This window comes from Myiozetetes cayanensis, unplaced genomic scaffold, assembly GCF_022539395.1.
Source record: "Myiozetetes cayanensis isolate MyiCay16 unplaced genomic scaffold, myiCay2020 scf5-8, whole genome shotgun sequence".
Lineage (NCBI taxonomy): Eukaryota > Metazoa > Chordata > Aves > Passeriformes > Tyrannidae > Myiozetetes > Myiozetetes cayanensis.
Window position 1 is genome coordinate 64,011,415 of NW_026087742.1, and position 22,291 is coordinate 64,033,705.

Genomic DNA, 22,291 nt, shown 5'->3' on the forward strand with positions numbered 1-22,291 from the left:
AGTTCTGCTTTATTTATTTTGTTTGGTTTTACAGAAAATTGAACATTCTGGAAAAACAAACAAACCAACCCCCAAAACCAGGCAGTCATGTTTTTTTTTACTTTACAAACAGCAGGCTTTTAATTAAATTTTAAAATTAGCTTTTATCACTTCAAATTAATAGCATAATGTTTACATAATGATCTGATGAACCACCCAGCAGCTCTAGCAAGTTGCCCAGAAGCAGATGTTAAAACACAATAATTTATTACAGAGAAAAGAGGCTTAAATGTTCCCAGTATCATTCCGTAGAATAATTCTTGTGTACCTCAAACAGGAATTATGAAAATACAGAGCATTAAGACTCAGTAAACTTTACAATCACTGAGCTTATAGTAAGCAAAGCTGTCCCAGCCATGTGCCCACCACACCTTTCCCAGGTTATCCCTCTCTGCCCTTGAATTGCTATCACACCACCTAAAAGGCAACATTTCCTGCAGAAAGGGTCCTGGGGGTCCTGGACAATGGCACGTTGAATATGAGTCAGCGGTGACCTGGCAGCCAGGAGGGCCAACTGTGTCCTGGAGGGTATCAGGCAAAGCATCGCCAGCCAGTTGAGGGAGGTGATTGTCTGGCTCCTCTCTATACTGGTGCAGCCTCACTCAGAGTCCTGCATGCAGTCTTGGGTGCTACAGCATAAGAAAGACAATAAATTTTTGGAGACCGTCCAAAAGAGGGACAAGAAGATGGTAAAGGGCCTTGAGGGGAAGTCATATCAGGAGCAGCTGAGGTCACTTGGTCTGTTCAGCCTGGAGAAGAGGAGGCTGAGGGGAGACCTTATCCCAGTCTACAACTTCCTTGTCAGGGGACGAGGAGGGACTTCTCTCAGGTTACTAGTGACAGGACCCAAAGGAATCATAGAATCAACCGGGTTGGAAAGGACCTCTGAGATCATTAAGTCCAACCCTTGATCCAACACCACCATGGTTACTAGACTATGGCACTAAGTGTCACATCCAGTCTCATCTTAAACACCTCCAGAGACAGAGAATCCACCACTTCCCTGGGCAGCCCATTCCAACACCTGATTACCTTCTCTGTAAAGAATTTATTCCTATTATCTAACTTAAACCTCCCTTGGTAGAGCTTGAAACCATGCTCTCTTGTCTTACTGATAGCTGTCAGAGAGAAGAGACCGACCCCACCTGGCTACAACCTCTTTTCAGGTAGTTGTAGAGAGTGATGAGGTCTCTCCTGAGCCTCCTCTTCTCCAGGCTAAACAACCCCAGCTCCTTCAGCCTCTCCTCACAGGACTTGTGCTCAAGTTCCTTCACCAGCCTCGTTGCTCTTCTCTGGACCTGCTCCAGCACCTCAATATCCTTCCTGAACTGAGGGGCCCAGAACCGGTCACAGTACTCAAGGTGTGGCCTCACCAGAGCTGAGTACAGGGGAAGAATCTTGTCCTGCTGGCCACACTGTTCTTGATGCAGGCCAGGATGCCATTGGCCCTCTTGGCCACCTGGGCACACTGCTGGCTCATGTTCAGCTTCCTGTCAATCCAAACTCCCAGGTCCCTTTCTGCCTGGCTGCTCTCCAGCCACTCTGTCCCCAGCCTGTAGTGCTGCAGGGGTTGTTGTGGCCAAAGTGCAGGACCCAGCACTTGGCCTTGTTGAACCTCATCCCGTTGGAATCAGCCCAACTCGCCAGTCTGTCCAGGTCCCTCTGCAGAGCCCTCCTGCCTTCCAGCTTATTGACACTCCCCTCCTCCCCCAGTTTAGTGTCATCTGCAAACTTGCTAATGGTGGACTCAATCCCCTCATTTAGATCATCAGTAAAGATATTAAACAGAACCGGGCCCAACACTGATCCCTGGGCACGAAGCTGTGTCATAGGAGGTTTAGGTTCGATATTACAGTAATGCTCTTAACCCAGTGGGTGGTCAGGCACTGTAAGAGGCTCCCCAGGGAGGTGTTAATGGCACCAAGCCTGAGAGTTTTCAATTAAGTGTCTGGACAGTGTTCTCAGATACATGGCGTGATTTTTGGGGTTGACATGTTTAAGGCCAGGTAATTGACGTGACGATCGCAGTGGGTTCCTTCCAGCTCCGGATACTCTGAATCCTCCCCTGCTCTCAAGAGAAACCAGTTTCCAGAACGTGCTGCTGGCCGGCAGTCACACACCGGAAAGCCTTCAAATATCCTTACAGCACCCTTGAGACACACGGAAACCTATCCTGATGTTCACCACAGCATTAAACCTATGCCTTGAAGAACTCTCATCGCTTTTTCTACCACTGAACGCTCCGAAGTCCCGCCCTCCCCCTCCAGCAGTGCCAGCGGTCCTGCCCCGCCCGCCCGGCCTGCATGGCGCCGCTCCCGCCCCTTCCGGAGCGGCTCGGAAGCGGCGGGGCGGGGGCGGATGGTGGGGCGGGCGGCGGGGCTGTTGTGCCGGGCGCTCCGCGGGACAGGCCGGCAGGTAGCGGCGCTCGGCGGGCCGCGGGGCTGCCCCGGGCACGGCGCTCCCCGACCGCGCCGGGGAGGGGGCGGCGGGAGGGGCGGAGCGGGGCGGGGGCCTGTCCTGCGCCCCCGGCTTAGGCCGGCCCGGCCCTTCCTGTCCGGCTGCTGCCCTCGGTCACTCTCCGCCCCGGCAGGCGCTTCCTGTGAGCCAGTGTGAAACTGACATCGCAGAACAGCGCTGGAAGACACGGCTAACGGAGGTGTTGGCTGGGAATAACACCCGCTCGAAAGCAAAACAAAAGAACTGGTGGGGTGTGCTAAACGCTTTGACTGACAGTCGTTAAATATTTTAGCTTTCTGTGTATCTGAGGATGTGATATTTGGGGTGTCTAGGCAGACTGCTGCAATAGAGAAGAGTACTTGGCTGTGTAAGGTCGCTTATATGCTTGTTACTTTACTATTTAATATAACTAGTGTAAAATTATTACGAAGAGGAGTAGCAGTCGTTCTAAGGTGAATCTCTACAATAGCAGTGAACGGAACTCTTTTGTTTCTACCTTTGGAGGAAAGGATACTATTCAAATCACATTTCAGTACAATTAGCTATCAGAAATGTTGTATTTAAATAAAATACTCAGTTCCTTAGTGATACTTTTTCTCCATAATTTCTCTTCTCAGTACCCCGAGTGTGACCATAAAATGTGATTCTTTGCCTGCTGCACCAAATTCCCTAAGTACTTCTTTTGCAGTTTGGTCGCATGGCCTCAACTACAATGGTAAGTTATGTTTCAGATAATATATTTTCAGATCCTTTTGCTCAAGCCTGCTAACTGTCTGGCTGATGAGGAGAATACCATCAGTGTGTCACATTTTCTTAAGTTATTTTGCATGTCACTTCTGAGCTCTGACATTCCTTTTTTCAGGGGTGTGTTCCTTTGTAGCTTGTGAATGCTTCTAAACATTTAGTCACTAGCCAGTGCATCATAGGAATTATCATATGAAGCTAGTGGTGGCTTTTCAGTCACAACTGATGGTAGACAGTTGGGTGCATATAAATCCTGCTTCCACATAGTATTCTGTTCACTAGTCCTAATATTGCTTTGGATTGTTACCTAATGTTAAGCAGTCAGGGAACTGAATATCTGAAATCATGCAATTATCCACTAGACTTAAATAGAAACCATGAGTATTAGACATTTTCATGAAAACACTCAGACACTTGAAAATTTACATGTTCTGTAGTGGTGGATTCTAAGAACTAATAGCATGTTAAGTAGATGGGGTTTTTTTGTGAACAGGTAAGAAATTTTGTGTTGGGTATGTTGTAGATGAATGGTAAAATACCTGAGTGGTTTTGTTGTCTATTTCTTTGCTGTTACTTTGTTGTTGTGTAATGCTTTTCTTCCTGAATTCTATTATAACAAAATATGAAAAATTCACTATCTATGAAATAACTAGGGCTACCTTGGATTAGACATGGCTCATGTGCCTTCTGTTCCTTGATGTTCAAGTAAAGGTATTTGCTTTCATGAACAGCTGATAGGAGGGTTTAAACTGAGGAAATACCACAAATATGGATGTGGGAAGAGGTATCTATTACAAATGTTTCTAAGCTTTACTGAATATTAGAGCTTGTTACAATACATTCCTAAGGGCTTTATCCACCTGCCACTGAAATTAATGCATTGCTTCTCTGGACTTTCCTGGAGCTGAATCAAGTCCCAAGCATTCTTCTACAAGACTTTGGTTCTTAGTATTGTCCTCTCTCTCCTCCCTGCCCCAAATCAGTTTCATTGTCTGGTGCATTTAGCAGCTGCACTTTATTACTGCACAAAGGACACAAAGGAGGCATCAGAGCTAAAGTGAGTACTAGAGGAGGAAAGTTAGGAGCCAAGGAAGACTTTCTATCTTTTTTTGTTTATTCTGGTTTGAAATACTTGTTAGATTTTAGTCCAAGAACTCATTATGCTTTTTGTTCTTCTTGAAATACAGGATCATCAGCTGCAGTTATACTGAAGTAAAAGACATTCCAAAGGAGCTAAATTTATTAGAGTAGATGGTATTGAGTATACTATGCAATGGGATATAGAGTAGCTTTTCCAGATTTCCCTGTGTTTTGGTAGAGTTGTCCAGACTTCTTAGCCTGCTTTGGAGGAAATCTGGAGTAGAAGTTGGTTTTGTTTCTTTGCTGCTTAACAGTATGTCATAAGAAACTCTTCTCAAATTGTATTGTGTGCAGAAGTAACATTCTGAGCACAAGATCCTAATTTCCATTTTGTGTATTAATACTTGGGCACCAGTATCTAGAAGTTAAAATGTTTTCTTCCTGGACAACTGTTCATGGACACCTTGGCATAGACTTTCTGTTGAATTAGTGGCCACCTTAACAAAGGAGAACAGGTTTTCTACTTGTCATCGCTAAGTGCTTTGGTTAGTATTTGTTACTGCTTTTATTAGGTGTAATTTGTATTCCTATTTTTAAGCCCAATTGCCTTTCGTTGTTCTAAGGCTATATAATTTAGCCAAACCTTGTGATACAGTTACATGAGGTTTCAGCTGTTAAGCTTAGTATGTGCCAAAGAGTGTTTGAGCACATCTTCTAACTGTAAGTCCATATCAGTAGTAGAGCTTTTGTGGTGTTTTTATGCATGAGAGTGTTTAAACAAGTCATGTAATTTCTAAAAACCCCTTTGTGATTCTTGCAGCAGCAAGCTTTAGAACAGGCATTGGATCGTGCCGAGGTAAGAAGCAGCTAAATTACTTGCTTGTACATAATAAATTGTCTCACAGTTACAAAAATACAGTGGTTATTTTTTTGTTTCTTCCTGAAAAGCAGTGGAAAACCATGTTATGTAAATATAGGTATGTGTATAAATAATCACCCATACATGTAACACTGAGTTTACAAAATTCTCACTCAAATTACTGTCATGTATTTGTCTCTTACCCACTGTACTGGAGACATCAAGTGTGATGGTGATAGACTATGCAGGACTTCAGTTTTCCCTTTTTAAACCAGCATCTGTGTGCTGTGAAATAGGCAGAGCTCTATATGATAGGCGGCAGAAATATATGGTAAAATCCGGTTTGGTTTAAGGAAAGCCCAGTTAGAACAAAGGCAAGTGCCTTTACATTTGTGTTCTTTCAAGCTGGCATGTGACACAATGGTAACCTTGAGCCCTGTAATGGGAAGTGTTTCTGTGGGAGAACCTCTCTTCACTGAAATTCTGAACTAAGCTGTTAATCAAAATATTTCAGACAAACAACAGTGATTAGGAAAAACCTTATTAGAGTATAAACCATATTTAAAGGATGATATCTCTCTTAATGTTTTTTAATACACATGTTTGTATTTATAATACACAGCTTTATAGAGAAAACAAATGTAAATACAAAAGACAAGAGGAAAACTAAACTTCCTGAAATTAGTTTTCTTGACGAGTACTTGATTGTAGATACTGTTGAACCAGTATGCATAAATTTGGTCGTATTTCAGTATGTTCACCACATTACTGTCAGTGTGTTAACTACGTTAACTTCAGTAATGTTAGCTAAGTACAGTAGTGTTAATTACTACTGTAATTAAAAAACATGAATGCAGAATCAAGACTTTGTGTGCAACTAATGCCGTAGCCATGAAATGCTACTTTTGACAACTAAACTGAACTGTGTTCTTGTTGATGACTATAACATAGACCAAATCGTGTTCAGTACGCTTTTGGAACAGTCATGTAGCGTAGCTGTTAATTACGTTCTGTATACATGGAACACTGTCTGGTAATGATCTAAAGTTGTGTGGTACATAGAAATAAATTTCTTTGTAATGTATGTTATTTTTTGGTTTACTTTTCTCTTGTAGTATATCATTGAAAGTGCCCGTCAGAGACCTCCCAAAAGAAAGTATTTATCCAGTGGAAGGTATTAAGAGTTTCAGTATTCAGTTTTTATATAGCATTTCTTTGATTTAATTTTGGTTACATTTTAAGCTTTTTTGATTGCAGAAAATCTGTGTTTCAAAAACTCTATGATTTATATACAGAAGAATGTGAAAAGGAGCCCGAGATAAAGGTAAGTGGAAATTACTGAGAAGCTTTTCATTGCTGTCTAAACAGGCAACTTCAGAAAATACATTTTTTTAACTTCAATTAATTTCTTTGTTAAAAGAAGAATAAACTCTTCCTACTGTAGTAGTTACCTAAGGCTAAGACTGCAGGAGGAACAAGTATGGGGAGTTTTGTGGACTAAACTGTAATTTAATAGCATCATCTTAGTCCAGTTTGAAATAAAAACAAGGTAATGGGAGGGTCGATGACTACCTGGTAACCCTAAATCTGTTTTTAGAGGTTATAAAGTAGAATGCTTGCTGAGGATTGTATATAGTATACTCTTGAGATGCTTTTCTTTATATGGAAAGAGAGAATTTCAAAAGAATGGTCTAGAATGGACAGATATATCTAACGAGTTTATTAGAGAACAGTACTATTAAAGTAACTGAATGATATAATATGAATAGTAAGGCTGAGTGACCTGTTCATTCTGTCTTAATCCTGTGTCACAGAAGTCAGCTGAGATCAAGTTCAGGGCCAATGTCAATGCCACGTGCACTGTTGTCAGTATCACTGTTTCAGAATCAATTACTTCAAATGACTGCCATTTATTTCTCGAACAGCTTGTAAACTCAGAAGTTTGTGAAATTTTTTCATAACGTTAGCAAAGAAGCTCAAGCAGACTTAGCAATGCTAAATATAAGGTGTAAAAAGGCACGAGTTGCTTTGCTAAACTGTGAATGTCAAATGGAACAAGAAGAACAAGCTGTGGAATCTGCTGTATTGCTGCTTCCAAGGAAATAAAATCAAGTGAGAAGATAAATGGGCATGAGATATTAGTTACCGAGCACCTGTAATTCCTTTCAGTGTTTCTGGCATGGTTGATTGTGTTTAGAATATCATTCTGATTCAAATCACAGATGTGAAGTTTTAAGCAAATTATAAACTTAAAAAGCTTAAAATATCATTAGTGAATAGGTAGTAAAATATTTGAGCATCAGGGAGATCAGCTTTGCTAGACTGGAAGCTGGGAAAACCCCTGGGATTTTAATGCAATAAGTCTTGCTAAACCTAGAAGGCACTGGGCAAACTTACCCAACTTTAAAAAAATTGAAGTAGTGAAGTGAGTTATAACATCAGAGTAGTTGAAAGGGATTGTTGCTGATCTAGATTTGAATAAAAAATTAAGTTCTTTATTGAGGAATTGGAAGCTTATGATAGGCAAGTTTATATGTACAGCCCTTATTCACTGAACTAAGATGTGGCTGGTTAATACATACCTTGGTCTTATGTTAGGGATTGTAATAATTGAGAATGAGAAGCTCAAAGATTGAGGTGCAAAGGTTAAAAGATAATTCTACTGTGAAACTTCATCCACAAGCATAGGATTGTGTATTTGTCTCTTAACTGGCAAAGTAAAACTGAACTGAGTTCAGTTGATGGTACAAGTTGTAATTGGATTGTCCACTCAAAAGCAATTTTTAAATTAACACTGAATATTGTTTTTCAGTCTTAACTTTCTTCCTAATTAATTATTCTTCCTCTGTTACTCCAGTCGGCCCAGCTTCATTGCTTTTCAGGGTCTCTTCTATTTCTGCATATGCACACTCAAGAGAGAAGTAACTGTGTTGAGGGGGTTTCTAATGAAACAGTTTGCTTCACTTGGACTCTAGTGTGCAACATTCCCATACATAAAAGTTGAAAGAAAAAACCCCAAAAATAATTTTGGACTCAGTGTTAAACACAAATGTGGAAACAGACCTGACCTATAGGCTGGAAGGATCAATGCAAGGCAGGTAAATCTGAGGATCTCTGCTACAAAAACAAATCTAAAAAAAAATGGAAAATCATTGATCAGTTGCTTATTCTCAATTGGTGTCTTCTGACAGCTGCATCAGTGTGCAAGCATGAAAACATCTTGGAGTAAACAGAGTTTCAGAACTCTGTTAATGACAGTCACTTCAGTTCCTTTCAAGGTGCATCTTCTGTGCGTTCATAAAGTGGTGCTTTTTTTTTTTTAAATAATCTGTTTATTATAAGCTTTTTGACCAACTTTTCAGTCATAACAGTAGATGGGAAAATCAGTTTAATATGCTACAGTGAGGAACAAGAAAAGCAGTCATGATGAAGATAACATAATTCTGTGTAATACCCAATGTGCTGTTTGAGGACTAGGTATTAAGATTAACATGTTGCTTGTAACCAAGGGTGGAGGAATAATTAGCAACATAAAATCACTACTTCAGTCTGGTTAGGCAAGAGTGCTCAGTATTCTTTATTCAGTGACAGTCATCAGAATTTACTGGAAGCAAAAGAAGCACCTGTGTCTTCTCTGTGCTGCTTCCCATCCATCACACAGTCCCTGCAGTGCATGTTCAGGAGAGGAGTGCTGCTTTTCTGTGGATGAAGTCAGGGAGGGTAGAGGTTTAGCTGATATAACAGAGCAGTAGAGCTGTCCTTGTTGCTTGGTATCTGAACTCTTGTAGTATAAAGCAATGAATGCTTGAGAAACCTAATACACCTCAGGCCACTCCTTGATCTTTAAAATCTTTACACACAAGACCTGAGCTAATGCTTAATGTCAACTCTGAGACAGTATCTCAGAGATCCAGCTCAAAGGAGAGAGCTGTTTTTTTGTAGGCATAAAAATTTTTCATGCTTAGTAACTTTATCAACACATTGAAATGTTTGTACTTAAATGCTAATTTACTCCAATATTTGAAGAGGCTTTATATTTTAAAATGTTTTTATAGTATGTCTTTAAAATTTGAGGTTATATGAATGCAGTGTCAAAAATGTTCTCAGACCTATGTGATTGTCCTCTCCTTTTTCCTTTACCTGTTTTCCCCCTTCAATGCTTTAACCTCCAAAAAACATGTAACAACTAAAAAAATCCAAGCCATGAGTGACCAACAATTATTTAACAAAACTTAAAAAATCAAACTAACATATAATTCACTGAATAATAAATGTAGAGAGTGATGCAATTAACTGAGTTTTTATTACATTTGCAATTTAATTACTATGATATATATTTTACTTGTGAGGTGTTTAAGGAGCAGAGGCTTTCCATAAAATAAATCTCATGGCTATTTTTTGCATACATAGACAAATTGTTAGGAAAAAAATATTGTTTGTTTAGAAATTCTATGAGTGGTTACTAGTTAGTATAAATTATTCTCTGCCTGTGTTTTGGATGGAATAATGCCATTTATTGAATGATGCTTTTTCTTCAGCTCTTGAAAATTGTAAAGTTGTATTAGAACTGTTAACAGTATTATTAGTAACAGCTTCTAGAAGTTGTATTAGTTCTATCCCAATGATAGAGGAATGAAATTGTTTTTTATTGTGTTATTAATAACTTTAATGTAATTAATTTCTTCTTGATCTCCTTTACATAACTTACAGAATTCTCATGTTTCTTTCTGTCCTAATGCCAGTGAATAGCTAAATATGAAAGAATTAACTTTTCCCACACAGGGGAACATACACAAAAAATTTTCCATCAAAACATGGCATTATCTCAGTTTTTAAAAGCGAGGATGTCAGAGTAGTTGAGTTCTGACTTTGCTCTCAAATGACATTTACTGTACCTTAAGCTGCTTCCTGCTGTGTCTAAGTGAAAGACCAGTAGCTATATCCCCTACTCAGGGATGTGTCTGAAAACTGAAGCACTGCACATGCAGCCTCCTGGTGTTTGGTGGATGGTGGAGGGGTTAGTAGGAGTTCTAGCTGAAGAATATTTTGCATAACATGCTGCATCTCCAACATCCTGTATGAGAAATTGGCTTTCATGGGCACTCTTACCTCTGTTCTTGCTGTGACATATTTTCCCCCATTCTCCCCCACTTCTACAGTTCTTTTCCCATTAATTCCAAAAGGATTTAGGTGCTACCTTGTCTGTCTCTTTGTGTTAGTTTTCACTATTTCTGTACTGTAAAAGCCAGTGAGATGTAGTCACCATCATTCATGATGCATGGGGAAGAGTTAACTTTAGGCAATGGTTCTAAAACTACATAGCAGGAAATTGAAAATACTTTCTTCCCTTTTCTCTTCCTTTTAATTATATTGCTGTGGGATTTGGAGGTTTTGTTTTCAGTCCTTTTTCTCTAAGTTTGTTCCCCAATAAGTTATGATCCTGCTTTCTTTCTTTTCAATATCTATGGAAAGATGAATTTGTTCAGAAAAAGATAGCCCACTACTACTTAGCTGGGTGTATGTGAAATGAGTAGTTTGGCAGGGTTAGTAGAGACCTCAGGTTAACTCCCAGTCAGTGGCTTCACTCAGGGCTGGTATTCAGAGATGAAATCTGGTCTCCAACCAGAAGGTATAAAATTATCTAATGTTTAGAATTCATTGTCTTAAGTTCTAGGGGGTCTTCAAATGTTTCAGTTAGTAGGATATATATGTAGGGTCTCTAAAATATACCCAGTAATTTTAAAAATCTACTGTACATGGGAGAAATCATTCTTGAATAAGGGAATAGTGTCTGCAGCTGCTGGATTAGATTTCAGCAAATACAGACAAGCAAATGCAATTAAAGCTTCCAAATGCTGTGATTCAGTATTTTGATCCTGGAGAGAAATATCTGCTTCTGTTAGGAATATTTGAAAGTACTAAATATTTTGTTGTTTTTATCAAACAATGTGTAGTGGATAAATGATGTTCATATAAATTCTACAAATAAATAGGGGCACTATAGATTCATAACATCTTACCATAGCATCATTCTTATTAACTCTGTTGTCTGTGGACTTCCAGTTCTAGGGTTTGTAATTTAAATGAGTGGTTTTTTTAAAAAAATCTGTATATATAAGTGTGTGTGATAATACGTAATATATTTACTCTGCTGTATACAGTACAATTAAATTTAACGGGCCTTGTTTAGATGTGTACTTTGTTGTTAATCTAAATATTAGTCATATTCTAGCAATTGTTTTTATTTTTACTAATTATTTCCTTGTATTATGCTCATGAGCAATGTTTACTTTTAAAGCAGAAGCTGAGGCGCAATGTGAATTTACTTGAGAAGCTGGTTATGCAGGAGACATTGTCATGTCTAGTAGTGAACCTCTATCCGGGAAATGAGGGTTATTCACTTATGCTCAGGGGAAAAAATGGTTCAGGTAATATTTTTACTCTTTAATTTTTAAAAATACTCAGAATGCTATATAAATAGTTAGAATGTGTTGTTGCTTACCCACACTGGGGTGGGACAAACAACTGTACTTGAATTAAAAATTTTAAATTAAAAATTTACATAAAGCTGTGAGGTGCAGTGTAAATCTGTAGATACAAGTGTTTTTGATAGCCTTTCATTCTCTTATTTCCACTTAGTTTCTGGGGGTCTAAAGGCATTTTTTTTACAGTTTGGTTGTATCTCCTTGCTCTTGGTACTGTGACAAGCGATAAGAGCATACAGTATATCACCTGGGAGCGAAAATTCTGTCTGTTAGCACCATAAGAGCAAAATAAAGCTCTGGAAACAGAAAGGGATGTGAAAATTAATACTGTGCAAAAAAATGGTCTGTTTGGATAGTTTCTACCAACCCTGCTTTTTCCTGTAGCAAGTTTGTTTCAGATTTCTCATTGTTAAAGTTGGAACTTGACAGGCGAAAGAAAAGTAGTATGTTTTGTTTAAATTCAGATTCTGAGACCATTCGTCTGCCTTATGAGGAAGGAGAGCTGCTTGAATATTTGGATGCAGAGGAACTACCCCCTATTTTGGTTGATCTTTTGGAAAAATCTCAGGTTTGAAAGTTATGTTTTAAAAAAGAACTTACGTTTTGTACCCAGATAGACCTTGATTTTTTTGAATGCTTCGCATAGGTGATTCTAATCACAAGACACTTGTGCATTTGCAACTGTAATCTTTAAAGCCTCAAATAAATATTTTATTCTTCTTTAGGAAAAAAAATACTGAAGAGAAAGAGATAGAAGAGAAATTGCTGTGGTTATAGCTGTGAAACAACTTCAGCTCTGTGCTCTAGCGAAATGCCCTTTGTTCTTTTGTCATAATGATAATGTTTGGCGTGGGAATTTCTTGAAACTACTTTGTTGGCATATGAAACACTACATTTTACGCTTATATTTTAAGTATGTCTAGGTATGTAGTAAAGACCACTGGTCTGAAAAAATTAGGGATTAGTTTTATTCATAGTTTCCTTGAATTTTATATGTTATATAAAAAACTTCTATTTAGAGGCAGGGGTGGATTGGTAAATTTTTATTTATTTATAAGTGGTTTTTTTTCCTTTCAACTAGGTTAATATTTTTCATTGTGGATGTGTCATAGCAGAAATACGTGACTACAGGCAGTCTGGTAACATGAAATCTCCAACATACCAAAGCAAACACATTCTTTTGCGTCCTACAATGCAGGTAAAAAGTGGCTTAAGTAATTTCTCAGTGTTACCATAGTTCCTAGACTGGATATGTACTATTACAGAACATATATTAAGAAATCTTATTACTCAGTTGGAAGCTAATTACCATTATGTCTTCTTCCTCAGACTTTAATTTGTGATGTGCATTCTATAACAAGTGACAACCACAAATGGACACAGGTGGGTTAGAGGTTATTTTAAAACTTTACAGTGATGTCATAAATACATGATAGAATTAAATTATTTAAATTTTTGTATTTGTTTAATAAATATGGAACTTACTCCTTTTTTATTAATTCAAACAGTCAGTGTGTAGAGGTGTGCATGGTACATGCTTCAGAGCTGCCAAATTAACTTAATAACATCTTTCCACAAGATACCGTAGAATACAATAGGATTTGCTATAGATTTTGTGGAGTCAGACCTTAGCTTTTGGAAGTGCAAAGTGACAGCCTTGGAGTGACTTTAAGTAGTTTACCCTACTTCATTCATCTTCAGCGTGCAGCCCCAGAACAGCACTGGCAATCTAATGACACAGTTGCTCCTCCACCTCTATTTTACTATTGATGCTTTTAAAGTAAAGAGAATCTGAAGTAACTACAGTTGTACAGTTATAGTTAGTGAATTGCTGAACAGCGTGGTGTACTTGATGTTCTTGTTTGTATTTCAGAGCCACAGTCATGCTCAGATCTAATTCAAATTGTAACCTAATCCCTGGTAGATCATCTTTATGGCACTGATTGCCAGTACATCAGTATAAATCACTGACAGAAAATGGATGTCATTGCCACTACTACTGTGTTTAAAGCAAGCAAACAAAGAAAACTCACACAAAAAAAATCCCAGAACATGACCTCTGCTTTTCAGCAGATTTCTTGTTTTTTTTCCTACTGGAAACCCTACCCAAGCTCTCTAATTTATAATAATGGTTTGGAATACTTAATTGTTGAATGGTTTCTTTTGTTGACTATCCACACACAATTTTTTCAGTTTTCTCTAAGATGATGTCCATGTGCATAGGACATAGCTTAATTAGTGTAAAAGTTTTCGTATTTTTACATTTATTAATAGCTGTGTATATTACAGGAGGACAAACTCCTACTTGAGAGCCAACTTATTTTGGCTACAGCAGAGCCTTTGTGTCTTGATCCTTCAATAGCAGTGACGTGTACTACAAACAGGCTCCTGTACAACAAGCAGAAGATGAACACTCGCCCCATGAAACGGTAGTTTTCAGTGTGAAACATTTTCAAAGAAAAACATAAGTAATGCTTTATGTGAAAATTTAGCTACTCAAATGAAATACTTACTGAAATATTAGGGTAGTGTGAGGAGCAATTAAAAAATTATCTTATTTGATTCAAAGTACTCAATATCGTACTGTATTTCAGTTAGTAGTAGATACTGTAGTATGCTTATTTTTATATATCAAAGGAAAGTGTGTGTATATATTTTCTCAACGTAATTTGTTATATTGCAGTTTGGATTTTGCCTCCTTTTTTTGCATAATTTATGTGTAGGCTTAGTCATGTGGCAACTCAGTATTGTAAAATATATAAATTGATATGTAGTATATTGGTCTCTGATTTGTTAAAAGCTATGTATAAGCTTAATCCTGAATGATGAAATCAAGGGACTCACTTGTATGTTTGACGTGCAGGCTAAACAGAAGTGTAGGCATATCAGAATCTTGGAAAAGTTGAAATGGTTTCATTTTTGTGCATGGTTGTTCACTTTTTTTTCCACATATGCTTAAATGGTTCATATTTGTTCTACTACAAGAGCTGCATTCACTCTGTAGAGGGGAAATGTAGTAATAGTCTTTCAGAATTACTGAAATATTAAAACTAGATCTGTATTGAAATACTGTGCTAGTACAAAACTAGTGGCAATGTCTAAAAGTATAAATAGTGAAATTGATCAAGCTGTCCTTGAAATTAAAGCTTGGTGGTCAACAAATGTTCCACTAGAAAATTAGGCAAAGGTGTTAAATGGATGTCCAGAACAGCATTACTGTAGCAACAAGTTTGTCATGAAACAAATAGAGGGCAGTTACTGTGTTTGTAGTTACATAAGCAGTACAAAGATCTTTTGATGGAACTGAAATCTGTGATAATATACAAATATTTTAAGCTTGGCAACTTCTTAATTACTCCTTTTGATAATGTTCAATTCAATTATGCATTAAAAAAATAACCCCATTCTTAGTGCTGAAACACATGAACAGAATGCCAGCATATTTTGTAAATATAAAATAAAAAGTTAGAGTTGTATAGTGTAATCCAGAAAAGCAATTTTAAATTAATATTTAAAAACCTATTAGTCTCAATGTAAGTAGGAGTTCTCTGCATATTTTTGTGTTTGTACACAGGCAGTGGAGAATTTAATGTTGATGGTTTACAAGCTTGTGTCATTTTGCCATAGGTGCTTCAAAAGGTACTCAAGGTCCTCTCTGAACAGACAGCAGGAAGTAGCTCACAACTCAACTCCACCTCAGCTCAGACTACTTGACTACTTACAGAAAAGGAAGGAGAGGAAAGCAGCCCAGCAGTATGACCTCAAAATTTCTAAAGCTGGAAATGTAAGTGTTCTGAGAAGTAATTTCATGTGCTTCTAACAATTTAATTAAAACATTTAATATATTAATCCTGCTTTTCCATTTTCCAGTGCGTAGATATGTGGAAACAGAATCCTTGCTACTTGACTGCACCTTCTGAAGTAGACGTAAGACCAGTTGTTACCATTAGCAATTATTAGCAATTGTATTGAATATTGTATTATATGAAGAAGTGACTAAAGAGTATCCAGTATCAAAGAAAAAATGGGATAACTTTACCTTTTGCAATTACTTTTCTATACCATAAGGTATAAACACAAGTGAAACCACACTGCAGTTGTAACAGAATAGTTTACAATGAGGCAAACAGTACAATTGTTACTGGTTTTCTTCTGCGGGTTCAATGAGCCCATGTCTATTTGAAGTTGTTTGATAATCTGAAAACTAGAAAAACAAATGAGGTTTGTAGATTATTTAAAAATGAGTCACTTCTTATCTTGATAGAAATTTCTTTCTTTTGACATGTTATGATACTATGGCACATTAATATTTTGAGAAGTTTTGATTTTTATACAGAGAATTCTAGTTGAGAATTCTTTTGATCACCCTGTGTGCATTCTTCTCTCAGGGACATTCGTGTTCTTAGTTTCTGGCACTACCAAAACACATACTACCAGTGTACAGAAGGGACTCATAGAATTATAGAATATCCTGAGTTGGAAGGGACCTACAAGGGTCATCAAAAGTCTAACTCCTGGTCCTGCAGGACTGGATAACCTCAAAAATCACAGCAGGTGTCTTGTCCAAACACTTGAAATCCATCAGGCTTGGTACTCTGAACACTTCCCTGGGCAACCTGTTCCAGTACCTGACTGGGTGAAGCAATTTTTCCTAATATCCAGCCTAAACCTCCCCTCGGGTCCTGTCACTGGTCACCACAGAGAAGAGATCAGTGCCTGTCCCTCCTCCTCCCCTCACAAGGAAGTTGTAACTGCAATGAGGTCTCCCTGCAGTCTCCTCTTCTCCAGGCTGAACAGACCAAGTGCCCTCAGCTGCTTCTCATATGGTTCCCCTCAAGGCCCTTCACCTTCTTTTTGTCCCTTCTTTGGACACTCTCTAATAGCTTTATATCCTTCTTATATTGTGGTGCCCAAAACTGCATACAATATTCAAGGTGAGGCTGCCCCAGTGCAGAGCAGAGAGGGACAATCCCCTCCCTCACTGGTTGGCAATGCTTTTCCTAATGCCTCCCAGGACACGGTTGGCCTTCCTGGCTGCCAGGGCACTGCTGATTCATATTCAACTTGCCATCGCCCAGGATCCCCAAGTCCCTTTCCACAAGTCTTCTCTAGTCTACTGAGTCTTCTGCAAGACTCTGTAGACTAGACAAGACTGTAGCTTTGGACATCTTAGGGCTGACAAGAATGTGCATTACACATGAAATGATGGTGTAAGTTTGTACTTTTTTCACTTCAACTGTGTTGTACCTGACCTAATCAGAGGTTTTAGGAGTTACTGGTATTGTGAAATTTCTTATTCGTTCCATATTGCAGATAATTGTTTCAATCTGTAGTCTTAAACTGTTTCACTCTTTTGTTGTTTAACATAGCAAATATGGCATAACACTATAAGTGTCAAGTTCTGAAGATTCTCCAATTTAGTTTTTCCTAATGCATAAAGTAGGGGATTCCTTCTTTTCTGATCTTTCTTTAAGGTGGAAAAATATGCCAAAGTGGAAAAGTCTATCAAACCTGATGACTCACAACCAACTGTCTGGCCAGCACATGTGAGTAGTTTAGACCTTTGGCCAAACTTCACTGTCTCCAGTTAAAATACCTCTTATTTCAACAAAATCAAAGTAATGTAGGAATAATCTTGTATAGACATGGTAATATTAACAGAGATACTTGTAATGTTCTACAGTACAGCAAGCATGTGATCAGTCTTGTAATTTCCTCAGGTTTTCCAGAAATACAAGGAAGAGCAGCTAGCAGTAAAGAAAGCATAATAATTTACAGACAGCAATACTCTGCTCAACAAATTGCTTTCTTTACTCAGACACTCCAATGCTGATGGAAAAGAGTTCAGTTAAAATCAAAATGTTAAATTTTGAAAGAGATTAGTATTAATGCCTCTTACAAAAGCTCCTTCTGCAATATGTAAGTTGAACCTCAAGATTTTTGGCACAAATTACATTATTTGATAAGAAGTAGTAATTTAATATAATCGACCATAGAGAATTAATTTTTTTATAATTTTAGGGGCAAGATATTATCTCTATTAACAGCATGTATGATGATGTCTTTGTAGTTTCATATTGGAAAAAAGTAATACTTCCCCACAGAACTTAATCTTCACTCCCAACGTTTTACTCTGAACATTTTTTGCATTGTCATAATTCATATAAAACTGTTCCTATGTATGTTTTCCCAGTCTGCCTTTCCATGACTAACATGGTTGTTTAGGTTTTGTAATATGTTTGTGTTTTTTAAGAGATGATACATTTTTTTTCCTTTCATCCCTTTAGATAACTTACTCTCAAATCACTTTCATTTCAGATCATGCACTCCTTCCTGTAGAGTTTTACTTACTTACACAGTTACTTGTTTCTTACTATGTTGTATATAGAGGTGGTCTATATACTCACTGGTTCTGATAGCACTCGTTCAAGACTTACTAGGTTATTTTCTTCTGTCTTTTTAGGAAATAAAAGATGATTATGTATTTGAATGTGAAGTTGGTAATCAGCTTCAAAAAACAAAGCTGACCATTTTCCAGTCTCTTGGCAATCCCTTGTACTATGGTAAAATTCAGACACTCAAAGGTGATGAGGAAAACGACAACCTATTAACTCCATCACAGTAAGTTACATGCTCTTTTAACCTGTGCTGTGATCTGATAGATGAAGGCATCCAAACATTGCTTGTCATTTTCAGTCATAAAAATACTCCAGAGCTAAAATCTGATTTAAGAGTTTGTTAAGAACAATACTAAACAAAATATCTTTAATGTACTTTTATGTTAAATTTGCATGTTCTTTTACATTGAAGATATATTGGGGGTAAAAACAATCACCCACAAACACAATCCACGCAGATTGTGAAGACACCATGAGATGTTGTTGCACTCTTTTATAGTGTTATTCAGAATTTTGATTGTTCATAAAATTTCCCTGATGCTGTGAAAGCTTAAGACTTGACTATATTCTCTTTACCCTTAGACAGAAAAATTTAAGCTAAATACAGGAAGGAAACCATAAGTTTCTAAGAAGCTTTTTAATTTTGAATTGTTTTGAATATGCTGTTTTTGGCTGTGGTTCTACAAAGATTTTCTGTTCTTGGCTCTTTTTGTTGTATGTGTGGAGGAACCTGTACTGCAGAGCAGAACCTATAAATTTCAGTAAGGCAAGGAGCAGTGAGTCTGAGCAAACATTTAGTTTTGCTAGTGAAAATTATTTTTATTGTCTAGTATGCAATTTTCCTCTTATTTTTTATCCAAATCTTAAAATATCTTGAGTATTAAGAATATTTTATCCATAGACTGGAGCTATTTACAGTTTGTTTCCGTACTGTTGTGGTTTAACCCCAGCTGGCAACTAAGAACCGTGCAGGCACTCACTCTGCCCCTCCTTCCCCTGCCTCCCTGGTGGGATGGGGGAAAGAACTGGAAGGGTAAGAGTGAGGAAACTTGTTGTTTGAGATAAAGACAGTTTAATAGGTAAAGGAAAACCCACACACGCAAGCAAAGCAAAGCAAGAAATTCATTCAGCACTTCCCATGGGCAGGCAGGTGTTCATCTGTCTCAGGGAAAACAGGGCCCCATCATACCCAACGATTAATTGGAAAGACAAACACCATAACCCTTTTCCTTTACTCCCCTCCCCCTTTTCTTTCTTTTTCCACTGGCTTTATATGCTGTACATGATGCCATATGGTATGGAATATCAGGGGTCAGCTGTCCTCGCAGTATCACTTCCCAAATTCTTGTGCATCTCAAGCCCACTTGCTGGTGAGAGACAAAAAGGAACTTTGTAGGTACTGCTCAGGAATACCTAAAACACCCATGTATTATTAACACTATTTTCATCACAAATCCAAAACACAACCCTATATCAGCTACTATGGAGAAAGTTAACTCTACCCCAGCCAAAACCAGCACAAATACTTAAAATTTATCTTCCTAAAACAGCAGTGTTAGCTTAGAATTGTGTAATAACACTGGGAATTAAATGGATTTAGAGGTATTAGATGCCTGAGGGGGGACGCTGGAATTCCTTGTTAAGACATTGCCAACTAAAGTTCATCAAAACTTGGATAATTCCTCATTAGCAAACGGTCATACAAAATAAAAGTTGTTCAGTAAAATAAAACATTGTTTTTTAAATATTTTTTTTAATTTTTGAAGCTGGAGAGAGAGGAAAAAAGTGTTAAAAAATCACTGCCGTAATAAGTTTGCAAGCTGTAAGTGTTATGCAAAAGAGAAATACTTATTTAGGAGGGATGGAAAATCACTGGGAATCGGAATTTGCATAAGTGAAATCAAACAATAGAAACAAAATATGTGCTAAAATATTATGGGTAGGGCTGCTTTTGACATACCCTCAGGACAATTATATCTCAGTGTGAGCATAATGATATGTTGTTGATTTATACATAATTTTGTACTTTTTACAGTTACAATTCTCTAGCAGTTAGGTCCATTTTTTTGAAAATATAAAATCCAAAACTTCCATACTCTACCTCTTTCTTTGTAGGTAATTTACTCCTAAAGGAGATTGTATTAGACCATGTGTGTATATCGGAAGTCAAGTATGTATTTCAAGTGCTGAATAATACCCAGTCTGTTGAATGGATACATTATCGCTTGTATTTTGAGCAGGTCTGAAAAAAAGGCAGCACTGACATTTGTTTGAAGTCTTGTGATTTTAAAAATATGATCTTCTAGTCCAATTCATGACTGAAAATGTATTTTACATTTTAGGTTCCTTATTGGTTCGAAGACTGATGCTGAAAGGTAATTTAATATAGTATATACAGCCATTTGGTTTGATGTCAAATAATGAATTTTGTTCCTTTTAGCCATTATGACTGTTAATGTTATGGTTATGGAAACAGATGCAGAACAGATGAGGAGAAATAAGAGGAAATTAATCATCATAACAAGAAGTAGAATATAGTGTGTAGTTTTTGTATTTAAGGAGCAAGAAAGAATAGAGGAAATCAAATATGTGAGTACAGTTTGTTGTGGTACCTGAACTCTGAGAGCACTTAGCAGGAATTCCATCCTGACATTTTGTATGGTAAATTACCAGTCATGGAAATGGTACATTTGAACTTGTCATTTGAAGTGTAATCTAGGACTTAAGATTTATACAACTTACTTTTGTGTGTTGTGCATTACTTAATTCAGCTTTCCTAGAGAAGCAAGTAATAAACCAGTTTTTTCAGTATATTTTAGTCATTGAATGAGTAGGAATAGCAATTCATGGATAACAGGCAGCAAAATAAGTGGTTTTTCAAATGATTGTTAACGTGCATCACATTAGATACGTGTGTGTATGAACACAGAACCTTTAAAAAGCAACCTCTGTCAAAACCAGTTGTGTTTTTGTGCCTCCACAGGATACCTCAAGGTAATGTACATACCATAGCTCTTATCCCTATCTTATGTGCCTGGCAGGGAAATGAGACTTTGATTTGGCCAAAAATCAGTAATCATGTTCTTTTTTAAATAGGTGATTTTGATCGAGAAACCCTTTGCTTATATTCTCTCCTGCCTCCTTTGTGCTGAAACTTCTACTGTTTGTTCTGTGAGCTGAATTGGGGGATTGGCTGTCTGAAAACTAAAACAACAATACAGGGGCCTGGTTGTAACTGGGATTGGTTTCCTGATCCTGCTTGTCACTTGGTTGCACAAGTCCTTCTGTCAGAATAGCAGTTGGGTTTCAGGGACTAGGACAAGATGCAACAACAGAGGAGGGCAGGACCATCTTTTTGAGTACGTGGCATTTTACTGCTCTTAATTCTACTGTAATTTTCAGTCAGTCTGAAATCTAATTGCTGAAAAAAGTACACTGCACCCTTTCCTCTATTGTGTATCTCAGGGCCCTTGCTTAGGTCTGCATTAGTCAAGTAACAGCATATTACAGAATACCAAAATAAAGTGTAGTTCATTATGTTGAGGTGTCAGGTAATAGAAATATTCCATCACTTTTTTTCACTTCAGCTTGATTTTTTAAGTCTGCAAGGTCACTTCGTATGTTCTGCTCATGTTTGTGAAACAGTTTTCTCTCAACTTGGTTGTCTTAGATTAGTAGAGTTGTAGTATTTCATTTGATAGAACAGTATTTTAAATTTGTTTGCCTGATGCTATTGGTGCTTTATCAAATGTCTGTCATGATGCTCAAAGATTGTTCATCCCTTGCATTTAGACTCCTCATCTGACATAGACCTCAAGTTAAAGGAGGGGTTTACTGCTTCACAGGGAGCATAAGCAGAAAAGACACCTTTATAGAAGATTCTGAGCCTCTGTGAAGGGAATGGGATCCGCATTGACTGACATCCCAAAGACCTGCAGTTGCTTTCAGAAAGGGAACTGCTCTATCTACTGTTTTCCATATTCCTCCAAAAGAGTGTTTCTTACACTGTATTTTGCATTAGAAAAAAAAGACAGGGATTAAAAGGTAAAATGGAATAAACTTACGAGCCCAGGAATGTAATGTAGGAAGATATATAAAAAATATTTATATCTCTATGTATGTGCATATCTATTGTATATAGAGATATGCTTACATAATATATAAAATATATGACCATAACGTATGCAATTATGTGTTTTTATATATGTATCTACTTTAGAAGTTAAAAG

General features: G+C 37.5%; 1 protein-coding gene across 21 annotated transcripts in view; it reads left to right on the plus strand.

Annotated features, from left to right (window-relative positions):
• Positions 1 to 2,390: 2,390 nt before the first annotated feature.
• SUPT20H (SPT20 homolog, SAGA complex component) overlaps positions 2,391 to 22,291 on the plus strand; it is a 33,641-nt gene continuing 13,740 nt past the window's right edge. For 12 of the 21 annotated variants that reach the window (XR_007630824.1, XR_007630825.1, XM_050331636.1 and 9 more), the window contains exons 1-15: positions 2,391 to 2,454; positions 3,114 to 3,211; positions 5,141 to 5,176; positions 6,295 to 6,353; positions 6,437 to 6,503; positions 11,478 to 11,607; positions 12,129 to 12,232; positions 12,746 to 12,862; positions 12,994 to 13,047; positions 13,954 to 14,093; positions 15,292 to 15,448; positions 15,535 to 15,591; positions 17,139 to 17,210; positions 18,128 to 18,285; positions 20,405 to 20,437. Coding sequence is in view for 19 of the 21 variants with exons in the window: in XM_050331636.1 (XP_050187593.1) it covers positions 3,194 to 3,211; positions 5,141 to 5,176; positions 6,295 to 6,353; positions 6,437 to 6,503; positions 11,478 to 11,607; positions 12,129 to 12,232; positions 12,746 to 12,862; positions 12,994 to 13,047; positions 13,954 to 14,093; positions 15,292 to 15,448; positions 15,535 to 15,591; positions 17,139 to 17,210; positions 18,128 to 18,285; positions 20,405 to 20,437 (1,202 nt within the window). In the remaining 2 variants the exon portion in view is untranslated. Of the gene's footprint in view, positions 2,455 to 2,613; positions 2,748 to 3,113; positions 3,212 to 5,140; positions 5,177 to 6,294; positions 6,354 to 6,436; positions 6,504 to 11,477; positions 11,608 to 12,128; positions 12,233 to 12,745; positions 12,863 to 12,993; positions 13,048 to 13,953; positions 14,094 to 15,291; positions 15,449 to 15,534; positions 15,592 to 17,138; positions 17,211 to 18,127; positions 18,286 to 20,404; positions 20,438 to 22,291 lie in introns of those variants that run through there. The other 9 variants (XM_050331640.1, XM_050331655.1, XM_050331645.1 and 6 more) reach the window with 5 other exon arrangements.